Source organism: Danaus plexippus, chromosome 11 (assembly GCF_018135715.1).
Source record: "Danaus plexippus chromosome 11, MEX_DaPlex, whole genome shotgun sequence".
Taxonomy (NCBI): domain Eukaryota; kingdom Metazoa; phylum Arthropoda; class Insecta; order Lepidoptera; family Nymphalidae; genus Danaus; species Danaus plexippus.
Genome location: NC_083544.1, coordinates 7774810 through 7794935, shown reverse-complemented (window position 1 = coordinate 7794935; position 20126 = coordinate 7774810). Strand labels below are relative to the sequence as shown.

Sequence of the window (20126 nt, the reverse complement as noted above, 5' to 3'; positions counted from 1 at the left end):
GCGTTCTTTATAATAAATAAAAATACAATTGATTTATGAAATACAAAGTGCTCGACTTTGATAAACAAAATCTACAAACAATTTTTTTCATATATACGAGTATATGTTGTCTTTCACACAAGTATTGTGAAGCAAAAATCGATTTATTTTAACAAGCCGTTAATTTAAGGTTTCATTTGAAATACTGTCTGTGTTGAACTTTATTCCTCTTATAGATATCGATAGCGGGTGCTATTGCGAGATTGCAGATGATCGTGAAGATTAATACGTATATTATTAATTATTTTCATTACGTCAAGCAATAAAAGTACATAGTTTTAATTGTATATAGATACATTTTTTATTATAAATACTAACACAAGATAGATAGACAAAAAAACCGGTGAACTATTAAAATGTGCAATTATTTTTGAAGTTGAGTATAAAAGAAGGTTTGAATATAAAACAGAAATATATATGAACCATTTTTTCCATGAGTTATCGTCATCTTCTGTATATCAATGTTGGATATGGTATTAAAATTTAAGCAAAACCAACTTTTTAATATTATTCTTTGTCTTTGATTTTAGTTTCCGGCGTCACTCTACGAAGCAGTATTTATGTGATTTTACCTATATTTTAGATTCCTTATGAAATGAATAAACTATGCAATGCCGAAGTAAAGTTAACGGATATGAGGCTACTTTCTCTTTTCCGTCCTTAATTTATTTAGAAAATATCTATAGTACTAAAAACAACTATTTGAAACTAGCAAAGCCGCCCGCTGAAAATAGATAATTGGCTTTAAGTTACTATTACCATGATAACATTTCCAATCTAATCCAGCATGAGGCATTTGTGGTAGACAATTTAATCAGAGCTTAGCTTTATAAATTAATATCATTTTATGTACGGATTACAGTTAATACATTGTCCTATATTATTAATAATGTTATGTATACTACTGTGATCTGGATCATCGGTTAACGCAAATTCAATATGTCGATCAATTGCCAACTGAGCAAACTTATGGGCGGCTTAGCTTTGTTTATAGAATACACTTAAACGTAAACTATGCACTTTGATTATAAATCACTTATAAATAAAAATAAAAAAAATCTAAAAACTTAACAATTTTTTGTAATGAAACTAATATTTTTCTGATTACTACGCGTACTTTATTATTTTTAAATACTTTATACTTCCGACGTTTAGGTTACTTTTCAGAAACCGTGATCAGGCAGACCTGATGTGAGATAGTTCTTGTCCCTAAATATACAATAGGTACAAAATATTTAACTGGAAACAGGAACGCGAATAAGATTTTTATAACTTATAAGGTTATTGAAAAATAAGTCAAATTCTCTATTCTGGGGGCATTTAATGTTCTTTATAATCTGTTGATAATCAACTTATACGTATAGTAAATTCTAAAAAGAATTAACAAGATAAACGAGGCTAATAAAATGGATATAATTACTCAGCTCAATATTGTACAAAATAAAAAATTGTTTCTTTAAACATTGTTTCTCGTACTTTGTGTTATGTTAATTTACAACGAGATGTTACTCCAAGCATTATATCTCATACTTAATTTTATAAAAAAAATATTAATTAATTATTATTTAGTCACATAAATTTCAGGTCTATTTGTGTGAGAAAGGTACTAAAAATCTTTTTTATTAGTATAAAATATATTTATACGATGTACGTGTAAACTATTAAAACTTTTTTATAGCAGTAACAAACGGATCGCTCAGTTAGAATTTTTGTTCATCACCTATAAAATATATATCTCATCAAAGTTCGCAGACGCGGTGGAGCGAGTAAATGAAAGCAGACAAAGGCGTTGAATTCAGTTCACTGGACTGACGTATTATAAGATAACCGTCTGCATATATTATGAATAACAATAATAAAATATAGAAAAGTACCAAATTACTTAATGGGTAAAGTGATTATGTTTTGTTTATTTTAGTTATCCAAAATACATAAATCTCTTATTAATAATGAATAACCAAGTTTCAATCTATTTCAATGTATGCTTTGGGAATAGTTAGCACATTTTGTGGTCCCAATTTGTTCGGGACACGTTAAACGCAACGTATGGGATGGACATAAATTAAACGACCATTCCATTCGTATTTCCTGCAGTACTGTAACCTTAACACGAGTTTCTACGATCTAGTAAACGGACATTTTCTAGTTTTTCATTCGGTAACTTACTTCATATCGTAATATGCGAAAATTTATATAGATACAATGATCAGTATAATGTTCATCAAGGAGCTAACTTTGATACTGTTCTCTCTTAATGCTAACATTTTATGTATGTATATTTACTATACTAGCTGTATTCCAAAACTTTGCGTAAAAAACAAAGAGGAAGGAAAAACTTTTAAGCAAGCTAAATTTCGTGATCAGGACAAAAAAAGTCGCCTAAGTTACTCGATATCACATCTGGGATCTGCCAATAAAAATCTCGACAAAATCGGTCCAGCATTAAAGAGATTAACCGGAACAAAAAGACAAACAGATACAAAAACTTGTTGCTACTTTGGTGTATGTAACGTGCATTATATATGCGTATGTATGTACTAAAAGACAGTTATTTCACTCTCACAAACAGACACTCCAATTTCATTAATACGTATAGATGTATAGTTTAGGTCATATCAATTATAAGAATCACAAAATAACATCCTTACATGAAAATACGTTTTGGGAGAAATATAAATTGTAAACACGACAAATACATTTATGATTTTTAATGAAGATGCTAAAAGCTTCAACTAGTGCGTAAATAAGGAAAAACTTTTTGTAGTAGACAGTAGACTTTCTTCAATAAATGTCCGCTATACACGATATAACAATATACAGTGAAATGTTATACTATAAGGCTTTATCGATTCCCTTGTTATAGAAATTCTATTAAAAATGTAACAAATAAAATCCATTTACTCTGATGTCGCTGTGACCGAAAACAACAAAGTCGTTTGAAACACCACACCGCAACAGACAGTGACAGCTAGTACTGTAATCTCAGCCAAATGTCAAACGTTCAGTTGAAATAAGATATGATATATACGAACACTATTGGGTGGATAAAAATAAAGTTAAATTTAACAAACAAAATAATCATTATCATCACTACAGCGTGTCACTGACGAATTAAAATCTGACATTTATATAGAAATTTCTACTATTTGTTATAATAATTCATTGTTGTTAATAAGTGATATCTATTAATGGAAGTAAATTAAATCATAACGACACAAAATAAGAGATCACGGCTTCGTAAACATAATGTGTGATAGTTCATGTTATAGACGGCTCATATTTCAAGATTGTACTCACTGATGAGAACGAATGGAGACTTCATTCACTAGCACTTTATAAAATTACTATTAATGAGATGAAAATATTGAACAAGACGCCTCAGGGTGAAGGAGTTATATGTATTACGTACACGTAGAGCAATAATTAATCACTGTTACTAACGAACAAAAGCTTCTACAGTAGGTTTATTTTACTGTATGTTTTACGATGGATTGATTAAGAAAAAATGCATTTAGATACTATTAGTGATTAAGAAGAAAAAAATGTATAATAAATATTTATTAGCATAAATGACTTTAATTATACACTTTAAAAAGACAGAAAATCTTCTGCCTTCGAGTGACGTAACTGATTGATTTATTTCATACATTAAATTGTTGAAATATTCCGTACCAATAGATTTTTGTACATTTTTAGAAGATGAATGAATGACGAAAAAGCCATAAATAATAGAGTTATTCTTAAATACAATCTTAATTGTACAGGTGTCACAATATTGTTGAGGCACCACAGAAAAAAATATAATAATTTCAGAATAAAACAATTATCAACAGTTTAAGAACTTGATTTTAAATTTTAAGGCTATGAAAAACATTATTTAAATATCAAATAAGTATTAGCTTCTAATGTTTTAAAATATTATGTTCAATAGAGATAATAGGCGTGAGTCCCTGGAGGGCGATTTATTCGCATAGAAGTATTTTTTCGCCGTACCAAATCGCCCAATAAAAGCTTTAAGAAGTCATTTTGTTCATTTAAATCTTTTTTATCTGTAATTAAGCGCGGAGTAACATCGTTCAATCTTATTAAGTGCTTTTAGGTAGCAGTAAAGGGCTCACAACACGAATACTTAAAACTTGTTAGACGCTGCCGATAAAACGAGTTAGGAATAATAACATAATTTAAAATATCCCACACACATTTCACTTTAATCCATTTCTAGTTGAGACTTAAAAAGGTTTAACGAATTTTGACAGAACGGTAATTCACTGGATTATTTGTACGAAACTTCAGGATAGTTGAACAAATATAAAATTGGAGAGAAACATTCTCTAAATAAATACAGGACTGTGATTGAATTTAATACTAAAAGAATATTTAACAATGCGCTCTAAGAATTGTTTAAAAATTGTTTTAAATTATGATTTATTCAGTTGTAATTGTTGAAAAGAAATGGTTATTTGTGATCCATATTCACTGAACTCAGTCCATCATATTATAAATATAAAGGGATATAGTTTGTATGTACTATATTCATTTCAGACAAAACTATTTTGTACTGGCTGTTACAGGCGACTTCCGTCTGCGTAAGAAAAATAATAAGACAATGAAAATACTTTTAAGCGCGGCATGCGACCCCCTTCCAAACGCGAGTGATAACGACTAATATCGGTATCGGGATTTGGGATTTTTATGACAAGTATCCTAAGTTACACCTTATTATATCAGCTACCTGCTCATGAAGGTGTCGTCCAACGCGGTTAAGCCTTTTCAGAGATTAGCCGAAAACAAACGAACAGACAGACAAACAAAAATGTTATTCTGGTGTATGTACCGTATATATCCAATGCTATGAAAAACGCTCGGTTCAATGTTACAAACACACACTCCAATTTTATTAACATATATACAGATAGGACATGTAAAATTTTGTTATATTTCAAAATATTCCGAAATGTTTAGAAATTACATACTACGTATAAGATAAGGAACGAAAACCTGGGAAAAGCGAATAGATGTGTTCATACAATAGTAAACCAGCTTGAAAATGAACTAGACTCTGCAGATTTCGATAGGCGAGATATCGCATCTAAAAATCTTTACGATTGGAACTTGACCCAGCTGCAGGCGGACCGCATTTTACTTCAAACCATTATATTACAATATCTCGACGAAAACTTTCACGATTTTTGAAATTTTCTAAATAAAATAAAATCCGATAATCTTCTATAAACGCAGTTATTAAGTTTATTTTGAATATTACTCATATTATTTTTGATTATTATTATTATTTATGTGAAACCTTAAATTTTCGTCAATGTTCTGAAACGTAATGAACCATTTGATGAGCTCCACTTATACAGACAGCGAATTCATCAGGAAGTCAGTAATTTATCAGTAAGTAGAGCGAATTACGTGAATGTGAGTTTGAAATTAGTTTGAAATCATTTTATTATTGAAACGACTTCACAGAGAGGTGTTAGGAGTTTGTGCATCTTTATGACATTGTTCTGATATAGCAGTGAAATATACAAGTCGATTTTCATCATTTAATATTTTTTAAGATGAAGTCCAAATAATCTTGAGATATAAATCCAACTTGCGAGACCCTTAAATAGTGTAAACATATCATATGCTTTCGACATATTTTTTGCGGCAAAGTTGAAGTTGAAGTTATGACCTAAAATTAATACAATTATGCAATTTAAATTTATCACATTTTATAGAGGTTTTCTGCTAAAAGGAAAGTAAAAATCTCTGCTGGAGTTAAAGCTTGTTCGAAAATCACAATTTTAAATATTATTTGGTGGCCCAAAAAGAGATTTTCCTGACTGAGCTGATAATAAACACATCAACGTGTTTTATAAACTTCACATTAAACGCTTCCAAAATAAATTCTCATTAAGCTAGAATGAGAATTCTGAATAAAAATAACTGGTAAGACTTAACGACTTTTTGGACTGAGATTTTTAAAATTATACGAGAACCGAGAACTTTCTATTATACATTTCCAGATTATTCCAATTATCCCAAATTCAAAACTATGAATCGGCTAAAAGAAAATGTGTGAAAAGAAATTTTAACAATAATATTCACATTTTTTATACATAGAAAAATATATAAGAGAAATGACGATATGAATTGAATAAGACAATAATATAAAAACATCTCAAACTCAGTGTAGTATTCGAGTCCTCTCATATTAATATTGAGATAAGACTTTGATACTTATATATTAAATCAGAATTTTATAAATGATATGTAGCATCTATGAACTTACTTGTGGCGGGCTCTTGACGTAGTATTCAGTGTCATTGATCAAGAGCCGGAAGTCGTTTTCCAGCAGTGACTCTACGGTGTCACTGGCTGCAATTCTCACACGTTCATCAGCGGCCAAAGCAACCGCGCGCTCAACACCACGGTCTTCCGCTTTCACCTGGGAGATTTAGTTTCAATTATGAACAAAAAATTGCTCGGGAACTAATGACAACTGCTTCAACTTCTATTTATCGCGAAAGTAATCGTCAAGAAAAACGTGACCGAAAAGAAACATGTGGAAATAAACTCAGCTGAATAAACTGTATCGGTTGGCTCTGATAAGGAAGTGTCTCAGAAACTATAGGCCAAACCTTCAAAAACGCGACGGCTTTTAAAGAAGAGAAGTCATTCAGTTTTATGTATTATATCGTTTAAAACGTGTATTAGTAATAGTGACGTACTAAAATTTTCCTTTTACATACATTCATTAATAAAAATGTGTTCAAAGATTTAGCCCAACACAGGTGAACTCTGTCACACGTAATTAATAACTGAAATTAGTTAACGAACATTCAATCATTTTAACTTATAAGTTTATATAATATAGAAAGATACGTATCAATCATCTAACGTCACAAACTGCAGAGGGTTTATGACACCCACTCTCGTATAATGTATACTATACATTGGTTATAACCAGTTAAATATAAGCCTTACTAACCTGTTCGAGGAGATCTCCGACGGTTTGCGACACTGGTCTTAATGTAAACCGACAACGTTCCCGTCTTGACGGCAGAGGCACTGTTATCACAGGCAGGCCACGCCGATATGTCACTAATACTTCTGTAACAACAACATTACTGTTAAAAAGTCGCTAATGCTTTAAGTATTACGTTAAGTGGAGTAAGACGACGTAGCTGGTAAATGAGATTGTAGTAGAGACGGAGAAATGTCCCTCTCAACAGTAGGTGATATCTATCATTGAAAGCCGGTTCATACCAGAAATATATTCAATATTTTTGGCAAATTTCATTAAGGTTCGTCCATATTTATTGGTTGGTTAGGATAACGATAATACTCTATACTACGAATATTACGTTACGTCGAGTCGGACAAAGATACGTTTTGTTTATATAATGTTATGGATATTAAAACATTTATAAACTACGACCCCACTTAGATTTTAATTGCTCCTAGTAAATCATGATTTAAAACAAAATAACTTTAATTCAACATTTACAAAATAAACTAAATATGTAAAAATATATCATGTAATATGTAAAATCGTAAACAACATAACAACTGATATTAAAGTTTTAAAATGGACAGACAGCGCTTCGAGAAAAAAAACAACAAAATAATGTCTCAGACAATGTACGTGTTCTTGCATTTCCAATTTTATAGTCATGTTGCAAGGTATGTTTTCGTTTGGAAGAGATTTTAAGACACAGAAGGTAAAAATATAATTTTATAGAGCACATTTCTTCTTGTTTTTTTTTTTAATAATGCAGGAACAAAACTGTAAAGGTTTTATATTCCAAAACAGATGTTTTTAACAAATGACAGCATATTTATGATAATTTTAAATATAAATAGGGATAAATAAATCATATATAAAAAAATTATACCTTTTTACAAACGACACTTTGCTTTACTTTAGGCTTTTGAAAATAGATTTAAATTTCCAGGCTAATCTATTGATAGAACGGTGAGCTCGGACTGATGACTCTAACAATTTAGATAAATACGCAATGCGGCAAATAAACCAGCAATTTCAAAACAATGTATTATTTAAGTATTTCTTATGAAAGTGTGTATTCATTTCACGCTACTCATATTCGTTATAGCCTGATTTATATTTACTAAATTCAACAGCACTTGTGCGTTCCGTATTAATATTATTAGAGACGAGCGAGGAATAAAAACACTTTCTATTTATGCAAAATAATTAAAGCACTCGGATAATATCAAAACATCAGTATGGGGTATCTTAATTAAAGAGTTTTATAGCGCGGACGCAGCCTGATTGCTCGCTCCACTTGCCCGCTCGTCTGTGGGTACACTTTGCTTCATAACAGTTTACAATTAACATATCAATCGTGTAATTTCCCTAATTATATTACTAAGGGCTGCACTTTGAGGAAATTTTGTGTGAAATTGCTCTGGTTGCATACTAAAATATAGAGCAGTGTAATCTGTATACCTTTAGGTTTAAAATCGCTACGTGTTTATTATAAATTAAGGATAATGTTTTAGAATTTAAAAAATACTTCATACCTTTTGATAAATAATTATTAGGAGGAAAAGATATTAAAGAAAATTGAATATCGTACTTCGCCACATCTTCCAACTTCATGTTCTTAAATAAATAACTAGCAAAAAAAATACTAATAATAAAATTAATTTCAAAAGCAATTTATTAAAAATATTTCTTTTTAACGCTTATGTTGATATCCGTACTTATTACTCATGAACTTTTTGATTAGCAATCATTTGAAAGATACCATTACAAACTGGAACATAAATGATAAATTCAGGTGTTAGTTGATGATCCCTTGAGCCACGTGTATATTAATGACAGTTAAGTTAATTATTTTCTAGTGTAATTCTTTCATAATCTAACTAATTTCATCTTAACTTTAAACACACGCACGATGACTAAATAGTGGCCATGGTCAGTCGGCGCGCGCGCAGACAAAAGCAGTAATTACCCCCCGCGCTTTCCTTGCGCCTTACGAGCCGAACTTTCTTTTCATCTTCATTAATTTAACTCATTATTTACACTAAAACCTGATCAGTATTTGTTTTTCATGACATTCCTTCCTTTATATCAGGTAATTATATGTTACGTGTCTTGGTGCTAGACGTTTACATGAAAAATACACTATAATTACGAATAAGAAGCATTGACGAATGAAGATATAAAAAGTAATAATTTAATAATAGTAATGAACGTTCTCGTCACCTTATTTGAGATGATTTAAATTTTATATGCAATGAACATGAATTTCATTTTGAAGTAGTTCAGTTAGATGTTTTGCTATTTTCAAAAAAGATATCTAGCTTGAATATAGATTAAGTTTTGAAAGAGAATTCAAACAAATTCATAAATTTGGATGGTCTTTCATCACAATAAAAATGTATCTTAGTTGACAATTTATCGCGGTGTAGAACCTTTACCTGGTTGTAGAAACAATTCAAAAAATGATAAATTTTAATTCATTTTTATATACTTCACAATAAAAGTAGTGACCGGTACTTTTATGAGCTATACAAAAGTTTTTTATATAAAAAGTATCTTCGCAATCAAGCATTAAAACGGAAATTGGAGGAAACCCAGAAGTCGTAAACCCGATTAATGATGCCATTGTTCAAAATTAACCCGCCGTCTTCAAACGAAAGATACTGTAACTTCAGATATTAAATTAAAAAAAAAAATATTCCTTTAAACCTTCATGAATAATTGACTGTTGTCTGTAGGCGTCTTTTTATGAACACATTTTTAATAATAACTACAATAAAGAATAATAAATTCTTATAACGTTCAAAAATTGTTATCAATGTTTATTTAAATCAAATACATTTTACAAAAAAAAAATCTTCACTTAAAATAATAAGGTGTTATATAAATTGAGTAAATTATTTAAAATGTTTGAATATTTTTTCATCATTATCATAATTCACCAGGGGCTTAAGAATTTCCATTTGACGACATTTCTATCGTAAATCTTGTATTAATTTTCAAGCAATCAATCAAGGGCTTACCAGTGGGGAGCATAAATGCATATTCATTGACATATTTAAATATATAATCTTGCTTTGAATTTATCATAATTTAAAATGTGAAATTGAAATTTATTTATCAATATACGTGTGTGCTGTGTCATATAAAACAATACACTGTATACGTTTTCGTTGCCAGCCACGACTTTCATTAAATAGAAGTTTTATGTGGAATGATTAAAAATTCTTGATGGTTAATCACCGTTACATATCGATCATGCTGGACATCAAAATGTCTGTGTATTAACAATTTATCATCGAGAAAATTATTCATCTTATAAGTACATACATTTTCAATACTTCCCAGGCGTAGCGTACTAAGCGTTTCGAGATCAACTACAATCTATATTCTATAGTAAAACAAACAGACAGAGATTTCAATATTATATAATTGATTAATGAAAAGAAACAATAAATAAAACTAATATTTTTGGGAATATACTACGCGTATTTTATTATTTTTAAAACTACATACTCCCGACGTTTACTTCGCAGCAACCGTGATAACGAGCGGTATAAAACAAAAACTCGCGAAAGTCTTAGATCTCATTATAAGAAACAACGGTATTGGTTTTATTGTAATACATATTAGTTCAATAGTATAACATAATTTTCAAAAACTATCTTTCGTACACATCTAATAAACTATGACTGTAAGAGCTATTGTTCCAAAAATATCTATAGGCGCTGATAGTGGTCAATCAAATCATGTAACTTATGTTATTTACAAATCGCATCGAAACATTAAAACTACGTACATACGAAGTTAAGATGTTGAAGCTGTTCAATCTCAAGCGATATGTGCACAATCTTAATGAATCGGTACTCTTAATTGCGGGCTAATCGATCATTTCACTTAGCTCAATGTTTTTCACCCCACGTAACACGAAACTAGGCAGCGACCAGGGTTTAAATTTTGTTATTTTCATTCTATTTAATAGGATTTCTTTCAAATATAATAAACTAAAGTATACTTAGAATTATTAAAAACACAAGAATAAAATTCATTACTATAAGTAATGTCATGTGAGAGTAGAGGAAATGTATAAAATATTATGCTGCTTGGGGATAAAAAGCAAGACCTTAAAAACTAAACCCGGACCCTAGACATCACTTAATTTAGTTAAAAGCCTCAAAATTTTCTCTGTGACAGACAAAGGACCGAGATTGAGGTGAAAATATAGATCAAAATTACTGGAGACATAAATCTTTTCAATAATTAAAAATTTCTTTTAAAGAATTTGAAAAAAATTCTTTTAAAAAAATGGAAATTAAAATCACTATCATGATTATTATGAACCCATCAGTTGCAATACGTACCTACTTAATGCCTATAAAGAAATTTCATTTATTTCTTTAGCTAGCCGAATTTAATAAAGTACTTATAATTTTTTTTAAGATTATTAAGAAAATCTGCTGAAAAATGGAACATGTATATACAACAGAAGTTCAAAGTGAACATTTCAATGGTTTACTGAAAGGATTCAAAACTTTTATAGCCTTCCGCACTATTCCTATCGACATTGGATATTGCAGATGTTTTTGAAAATATATGCAGACTGAGCTCTAATCCCACGCTGAATACTGAATAGAATCCGAGCTTTTTTACAAACAATATCATTCAGTTGTAGAGAAATATAACATTTTCTTTGGTGACATTATTACAACAAATAAAAAGATTTATCTTGAACGTACGTTAACATTAAACATTTCATTTAAATATTTTTTGTTTATAGAGGATTATTAAATTGAGTAACTTAGCTAATTTAAAAAACCTTCGATGCTCATATAAAATTTTAATACTGAAGGACTTTTTGGGGGTAAGGAATAAAGTGACTGCCAGCCGAATTTCCTGTTACCGTCGACAAAGAATGTGACTTTTATCTTGATTTATTACAACTTCAAAACACATTCAATTCTCGCTTCAGTTACTCTAATATGCCATGAATGTCTACTTAGTGTCGAAAATATTTCTCATTTGCTCTTCGTATTCAGAGTTTTTATGTAATAAAATTGGTTGAAAAATAAAACATTACAATAAAACTAATTGAAGTTTGGCATTTTTAAATTTAAAATAAAAATTTGCAAAAAAATATGTATTAAAGGAGAAATTATAGTACAAGTATATAAATATACTAAGCTTGTTATACTAAGGTATAAATTGCTATACACATATATTTTATTTTGATTATATAAGTGATCAAAATGTTTAATCTTTTTTTATTAGCAAATAATAAAAAATTACACATTAATAACATCTCCTCATAATATAATTGGTGTACCGTCATGGTTAGACCAAAGTGAGATTTAACATAACTGAACAATCTTAAATGAAATCTTATAAAGTTTTTTCAACGAACTTTTTATAGAGAGTTTTTTTTTTGTTTTAAGAAAAAATTATTAGGGCTTATCTATTTCTGTCTTACTAAGTTACTTTTTAAAAAACTAAAATCAATACTTCAATCGAGGTACGGAAACTTAACACGAAAGATTTGTGTTCTGTGTGAATATTTTTACAAAATTACTTTATCATAATATTTAACTTTGTAACATGGATTCCGACAAATGAGCTTCTGTTTTATAAGTCTGAAACCGTCATTTTACATAGTTATTATAATCTAGAATAGATTACATTAGAACCAAAACATACTATTACATATAAGGAAATTTTAAATCATATGTTAATAGTATAAAGGAGTCCTCTGCTTTAAAGTGACGACAAAATTACAATTCTCTTACCATTCTAAAATAAAATATATGTTAAAAAATCTATCCAATAAAGAGTAAAGTTTCAGGAATTCTTAATATAAGATCAAAAACATATACATTTGTATCCAGGTGTTTCGTTTGAGTATACTACCAAAGTCATTTATTCCTCCAATACTTCAGCAGAGCTTTGTGGTCTCGCAATAATTTAGATGAAACATCTTATAGTACAGTGTACAGAAAGCATCTACATTACCTATTCGCTTATTTAGTAAAACTTTAAATAATTCCTCATTTCTATTTGTTTAATTTTTTTTTCTTTATTTAGGAAGAATTTAATATAAAAAAATATGTATCCGAACTAAAAACTTCTATACTATCGTAATCTAAAGCCTCAAAGTGCTATAACAGAACCATATAAGCTGAATCATGGACATTAATCCGTCCCCGGGCGAACAGCAAACGGTACCAATGATTTACAACATCAATATCATCATTACAGTACATCTTTTACTTTCTAACATTACGATATAACAATAGGTGCGAGAGAGATGAATCTCACGGTATTTATCCGCAGTGCCAGTTAGCTTATAGTGTGTTTCTTCATTAGCTTTTCACATAATTGATAACCACCACTTCTACTAATTGCTATTTCATATATTCTTCAGTTTCCGTAAAATCGAGCTCACATTAAAATTAAACACTTAAATAAAGGCAAATATAAAAGACGTCCTAGAATTCCGGGTGAGTTTCCAGTAAGTGTGATTGCTTTTTAACGTAATTATCGTAGTCGCTTTTAAATTCAATTACAGCTTTATTTTGAGAAATTTAAATAGAGGCAATTATTACTTTGAAATTACTAAAATATATAAACAGAAAATGCAAAATTACAAAATATTTCATATATAATATTCTTAATTACGATGCAGCGTGTTCAACTCATTAGATAGCAAAATATAACAAAGTTAAATTTTATTATAATAAAAACAAAGGAAAAAAGGTATCCTTTTTCAATATATAATTGTTAAGAAGTTTAATAAAATTAGAATTAACGGACATCGTCAGAAAAAAACGACTTCCGACACAATTAGCAGCAAGTAGAACATGTTGAGGAGCACACCACGAATTACGTGCTAATTTCTTAACACCCGCTTCGACACTAATGAAGTAGATACGAAACGACAGCTATATCAGAAAATATAATATCATAAAGACAACATTAAGCTATAAACTCAAACAAGCGAATTTCTGTGAAACGATTTCTATAAATAACAAATGCAAGGAACATGTCATGTTTTAATTGGCCTTAATAGAGCTGATTCAATTTTTCGACCCCAAACACACAAGTCACGGGACAATTAAACCGTGCAAGCTTGCGCCTGCGCCGGTACACTTCACATACTCACCGCGAGCCATCGCGGCACAACGTGGTATATCGACACCCGACTCTGTGAAGTGCTTGCGGGTTGTGGGTTACTTGAGGGTTGTGGGTATAAGGGTGTCGGGGGTTGTGTCAGTGACTGTGTGTGGCATGGGTTAAGAATGGGAGCAGGACACAGTGCTGAAGGCGATGGCGCCACCAGCGATCCGCCCACCCATAATCGTAGGAAAACTCATAATCGGAGGCGAAGGTATGTTTTAATATATACATATATGTAAACTTTTTAAGATTTCAATATCAATGGAATCGATTGAATCATTAGAATGACTATTATAAATTTTATGGCGAAACATAACTCCTTGTTCATAGGATTAAAATAAACAAATGTGCTATCGTAAGTGAAAGGTGCTACTTACTACGTAGGGCAGGCGTTTAACAACTGAAACTGAAGCGACGCACCTTCATAGTTACCAATACAAACCATTCACGATGCTGCATCTGTATCGACGCTTAACATGATCTCACTATTTAATATTAAGTTATGAATATTTCACAGCGCGACTATCGTTAGCACCGTACATTTAACGTCACACTCTATTAATGCCTCTTTCTTCTTATTAATGCTCTGGTGATGATACGCTTACTTTGAAGAACATTAAAAAAATTACAAAATGAAAATATATATTGTAATAGGATTATATTAGACTGATATATATTGTTTTAACTTACTATGCTCCGTGAGCAATTTTGTCAGCAGCGGTGTTAGTTATTGCGTTATTAACTTAATACAAACAAGTTTTTTTTTAAACAAAAAGGTTACTTTGAAATAAAATTCATACTTTTTTTGCCCATGAGAAGCCTATATACATTGATACGTTCGAAGTAATTTTATCAGCAAAACAAATATGTTAGTGTTATAACTAAATTAATTTTCGACAATAACTTTTTTTAAAGTATAGTAGGTGGAGAAAAATCTTTATGCGACAAGTCTTCTTTGAAACCAATAAGTTCTAAAGGAATTTATTATTTATGACGGGAATATTTTAAGTTAGTTCAATATCAACGATATTGCTTTCAGCTACAGATGCTTGTCACGAAACGGGGTAGATTAATTTAAATATAAATGTTCTTAGGAATTCATACAGGAACAAAGCTATTATAATTTATAGAAAAAATCTTCATCTCTATCATAACGTTAAAGAGAATCATCGTAAAAGAATAACGAAATATCGCTAGAGCGTGCTTCAATGCGGATAATTTTATTATAATATGAACATCCAGAAGCCGAGAACAAATATAATATAATTTTCATTCAAACAAGTTCTAATGCTTTCGTTCGTTAATTTTCAGAGTTGAGGGAATATTATTATTCCTTTCATCTCAACGCCCTTCATGGAAATATATACGTGCGATTGTAATTATCAACAATTAATATTATTATTGTTTATACAACAAGTAGGTGAAATTCATAGTATTTAAAATATTGAACCGACTATTAAACCGCTAAATGGAATGTTAACAACTGTATCCACTTAACAATCCTCTATAAATCGCTTTTAATGTACTACTGATTGCGTTAAAGAAATTTGAACCCTTTAACTTTATAATTTCAGTTCAATATACTTATTTATAAAGATAAAAAAAGTGTCCATAGTGTATAAATATTAATTTATAAGAATATTTACACATTTACTTTATTTCAGAATTCTATAACAAAATTTAAACTGTTGGATTTTTTGCATTCATGTTACCTTTTCGTTATACACACGTATTTTTCTCAAATTTATAGCTTGAGGGATAACGATTTCCCCCTAGAATCGTTTACACCAATTTCATTTTCACAAAGTTACTTTTTGAAGGAAGTATTTAGCTTTGCATCCCAAAATATTTAATTCCCAATTTATCTTACTTTTTGCTTATTTCAATTGAAATTAAGTTTCTTTCGACATTGATCGGAGTAAATTTATTCATGAAACATGTTTTAATCGAATACTATAAACCTAGACTAGAGCATTTTTTTTTTACTTTAAAAAAAATATTTTTAAAGACCTTAAATCCCATCTATTATGAAACTCTCAGTCGAGACGTATTACAGTATAGTGTGCTTCAGTTCGAGATCACTCGAGAGGATAATGAAGTCTCAATGCTCTGGTTTCGAACTCCGTCTTCTATAAATTCCTCAATGGTATAAGAATTTTAATTTAATATAATGAAACTTACTTTACTCCTTAGAAAATTAAAATTTAAAAAAAACGGTCTCTTCTTCAATACATAGCTTTTTATCGTCATTACCAATTGCTTTATTACTGATTACTTTGTATTCTACACCTTTAATTAAAATTAAATAAGAGGTTCACTTATCGCAATATCTTTTCGGAAATCGTACAAAATATTATTTAAAAAACTATTATTGTTATTGTTATTTAACATTTTCAGAATTCCTTCGAAAGCATTTATATTAGAAATGCAATAACGATACATTACAACACCAAGTTTCGACAACGCGGTATTAGCAAATTTAGTTATACAAGAGATTTGTACCGCATATATCTCTGGCATAATCTATATGAATTTCAACTTTTGAATATTTTAACAATATTTCTAACACATACAACAGTTTTTTTGTAAATATAATTTATATAAAAAGTTGTGGTCGACTGAATCAATCGATACCTCTTATTTAAGTGTGATTTTTTTATTCTTACAGATGCGTATTGTATTAAAAATATTTGACTGAAAGTTAAATAAAATAAAATTGTGACAGTAAAAGTTTAAAGGAGTTCATAAGCTAGAGACGTTGTTCTTGACATAATTTGTATTCTCAGAGAGACTTAGTAGAGTAGTTTATATTAAAAAGCACAGCAGTGGTTTTGAAAAGATCGCATGTTGTTATTAAAGTTTTAAAACTGAAAAAAAAATTATATAACCAACCAGACTGCATGAATAATCGTATGTTAGGAATAAAAAGTTTTATACTAAAAATAATTAAATATAGTAAAAAAACAACTTCACGCTTTATTTGTCACTTGAGAGAGACTATTAATCGAGCAATTATAGGCTTAGAATGCCTTACGTCATTTGGGAAAAGAATTGATGCTCTTGGACTTATGGACCGATATTAACATTACGTAGCTTTTATTTTATTATTTTTTTTTATAAAGGGGAAAATCATCATATGACCCCTCTTGTCCTGCGTGGGGCAAGAAGGAGTGTCAGATTCTTACTGACCAAAAACCCCCCCGTACCTTCTCCTGCTCCGAGCCAGGGCGCGGTACATCATTCCGCTTGCACCCGCAACATTACGTAGCTAAGAACCATTCTAAGGAAATTGACTTTCAAATGAAAAAGACCGCATCGAAATCCGTTCGAGAGCTGGGATGCCTCAGACAGATACACATCGATTTCAAACTTATACCCTTCTCTTTTTGTGTAATGAGTAAAAAAATATTGAAAATATTCAGCTATTCTATAATCATAAAGATGTATAGGATAAAAATTGCTTATTTGATATGACCGTACTGAGATCGTACAGAGCAAGATGCGATTAGCGGCCGGTGATGAGACAACTAGAGCGAATCCTAACTGGAAGCGATCCGTTAGCGATGTTCTTTTTTAACATTACATCAATATATTACACTAATAATTACGAGTACTGTTATACATTAATATATTTTAGTTCAGTTGAGATTTTCTTGAAAATTATACAATAATATTAGAATCAGTGATGTGTGTACATTAAAATTGTCATCATTCCTACCACGTTTAATGATCGTATGAACGAAATGAAACGCATTAGAAAAAATAAACATTATCATCGTCTTGTTTGCAAAATATATATATTATGTTAATTAAGTAAATAAAGTGAAAATGAAGGTAATTTAAATTTCCGCTTTCTAAGCATCTTAATAGTAATCTGATGTATACGCGAGTTACATCTTCAGCGTTACACAACGTTATATTTGCCCTAATATGATATATGTGTAAACATTTTTTACATAAGAAACAATTGTTCACGTTCTTAAACGGCTATTTAGCGAAAAGTGACGACGGAAGACTTTCATAAATCCTTTAGTCTACCGTCAAAGCGTTTGGCGACTTCTATAGAAATTAACAAGTAAAATTTCAGCAGCAAAAAATATTAATCTGGTGCGGTTAGAACATAGCGGCATGGCGTCAGTGATAGCGGATAAATATCTACACACAAATTTATTTTGTTTCCTATCAATAATAACGCCACGTTTTTAAAGAAAATCTTTCTTTGTATGAAATTTCCCTAATGTTCGTCACTAACCTTATAGGTGTGAAGGTTATGAATGATACCTATGAAGAAGTTAACAACGTTAATTCTCGTAGCTTACTCGAAACAGGCTATAAAAAACATTCAGAATCATAAATTTATATTTATAAAGTTTATAATTTGATATTATGATAAATTTTATAAAAAAAAATGAGCCGAAAGGAATCGAGTGCATTGTATTAAAAAGTATTTTCACATATACATACGCATTTACTATCATCGTCTGCTAGCAGTAAGAGCACCACTCATGATAGCAACCACCGAAGCGTGCCAACTTTGCGCGTTTCTCCACACTACATTTTTCTATCCCGATTCACGTGTAAACGTATAAATCGCTTCACGCTAGCATTTTAACGAAATAAAGAATGAAATTACTTATATTTCATATCGATGATATAAAATATATGAAAAAAAGTTTTGCGTATCTAATAACTATGCTTGACGGTCAACTTGAAAATCTATACTGTATAATAAAGTGCGTCCTCTCGTAGTGAACAAAAGCTTTAAACAAACTTTAACATTGAAATATGTGAAAAATTGGGAAACTGCAATCAATGTTAACTCTTCACGATAAATAAATATATTTAATTTTGTTTCAAACCGCTAATGTTTAAAGTCGGAAACAAATGAGGCCAGATTTCCTAAATGCAAGCGTCCGTAACGAAACCAACCTTTAACCGCAATTTGCTGAAGTTTTTTAAGCTTTTTAGATTTAGAAAAGGTAGGATCCTCATCATTACACTTAAAATTTTCTTTTAAAACAGATTTTTTTACGTATATTCGTATGCTTTTTATGTATTAGAACAAAATAATCAAATTATATTTGAAGTTTTTTCGTCTATAATTAAAGTAAATAAATTTTTATTGTATATTCTGCAGTTATAACAAAATTTTCAATATATATGTTTTTAATTACATTTTAAAATACATGTATAATAATTTCCATTGTTCACGTCTTTATGAACACACATATATAGTTCAAAGTAAGGTGCTCTAAAAATATCAAAGTAATAAGGTACAACTTTTCTAGAGAAGCACTTTGAAAGTCGCTCAGAACTTAAGCCTTAACTCCCTCTCGAGTCAACGAGAACGCAAAAAATGCCCGTGTAGTAATTAGTAAAAAACTAAAAGTATTTCCAGTTAATGTGTTAATAATCTGCTGTCGGCTGTCTATTTTCATGACGTTATTAAATATGTCACATTTATATTAAACTAATATTTTTCGGATTTACCCGGGACATCTCGTCTGTCCGTGATCACGACCGCTGAAAGGTAACCGAAACGTCGGGAGTGTAGAGTTTTTAAAGTAATAAAATAAGCGTATTAAATCATAAAATTCAGTTTTATTTAAATGAATACTCGCCAACGTCTTAGATCTCATATATGTCACAAGTTAGTTAAAATAAAATACATTTAATGTTTAGGTAGAAATTGATTACAAAAGTTTGCAATATTAATTCACACAATATTTTATTGTTTAATCATGATGGACGTGGTTAAGGTTTAAAGGGCATTTAAGCGATATTCTGACGTAATAACGTCGGAGCTGTAATGGTTTGGTCGACCTAAGGGTATTACGTAAGTCACCTAACTAAGCCTTGTTAAGTTGTGGATGTTCAGGACATAAGTGACAACACTCTCAGCTTCGTTTTGGGCTGTCAT

At 30.1% G+C, this 20126-nt stretch overlaps 2 protein-coding genes across 2 annotated transcripts in view; one reads left to right on the top strand and one right to left on the bottom strand.

Moving 5' to 3' along the window:
• Positions 1-20126, bottom strand: part of LOC116765520 (calcium uniporter protein, mitochondrial) — an 89010-nt gene that overhangs the window by 12783 nt on the left and 56101 nt on the right. The window contains exons 3-4 of the mRNA XM_032654991.2: positions 7019-7140; positions 6320-6475 (exon numbers count right to left, since the gene is read on the bottom strand). Coding sequence (XP_032510882.1) covers positions 6320-6475; positions 7019-7140 — 278 coding nt within the window. The remainder of the gene's footprint in view (positions 1-6319; positions 6476-7018; positions 7141-20126) is intronic.
• LOC116765519 (protein javelin) overlaps positions 14204-20126 on the top strand; it is a 59199-nt gene continuing 53276 nt past the window's right edge. The window contains exon 1 of the mRNA XM_032654990.2: positions 14204-14417. Within this exon, the coding sequence (XP_032510881.2) occupies positions 14329-14417 (89 nt within the window). The 5' untranslated portion in view covers positions 14204-14328. The remainder of the gene's footprint in view (positions 14418-20126) is intronic.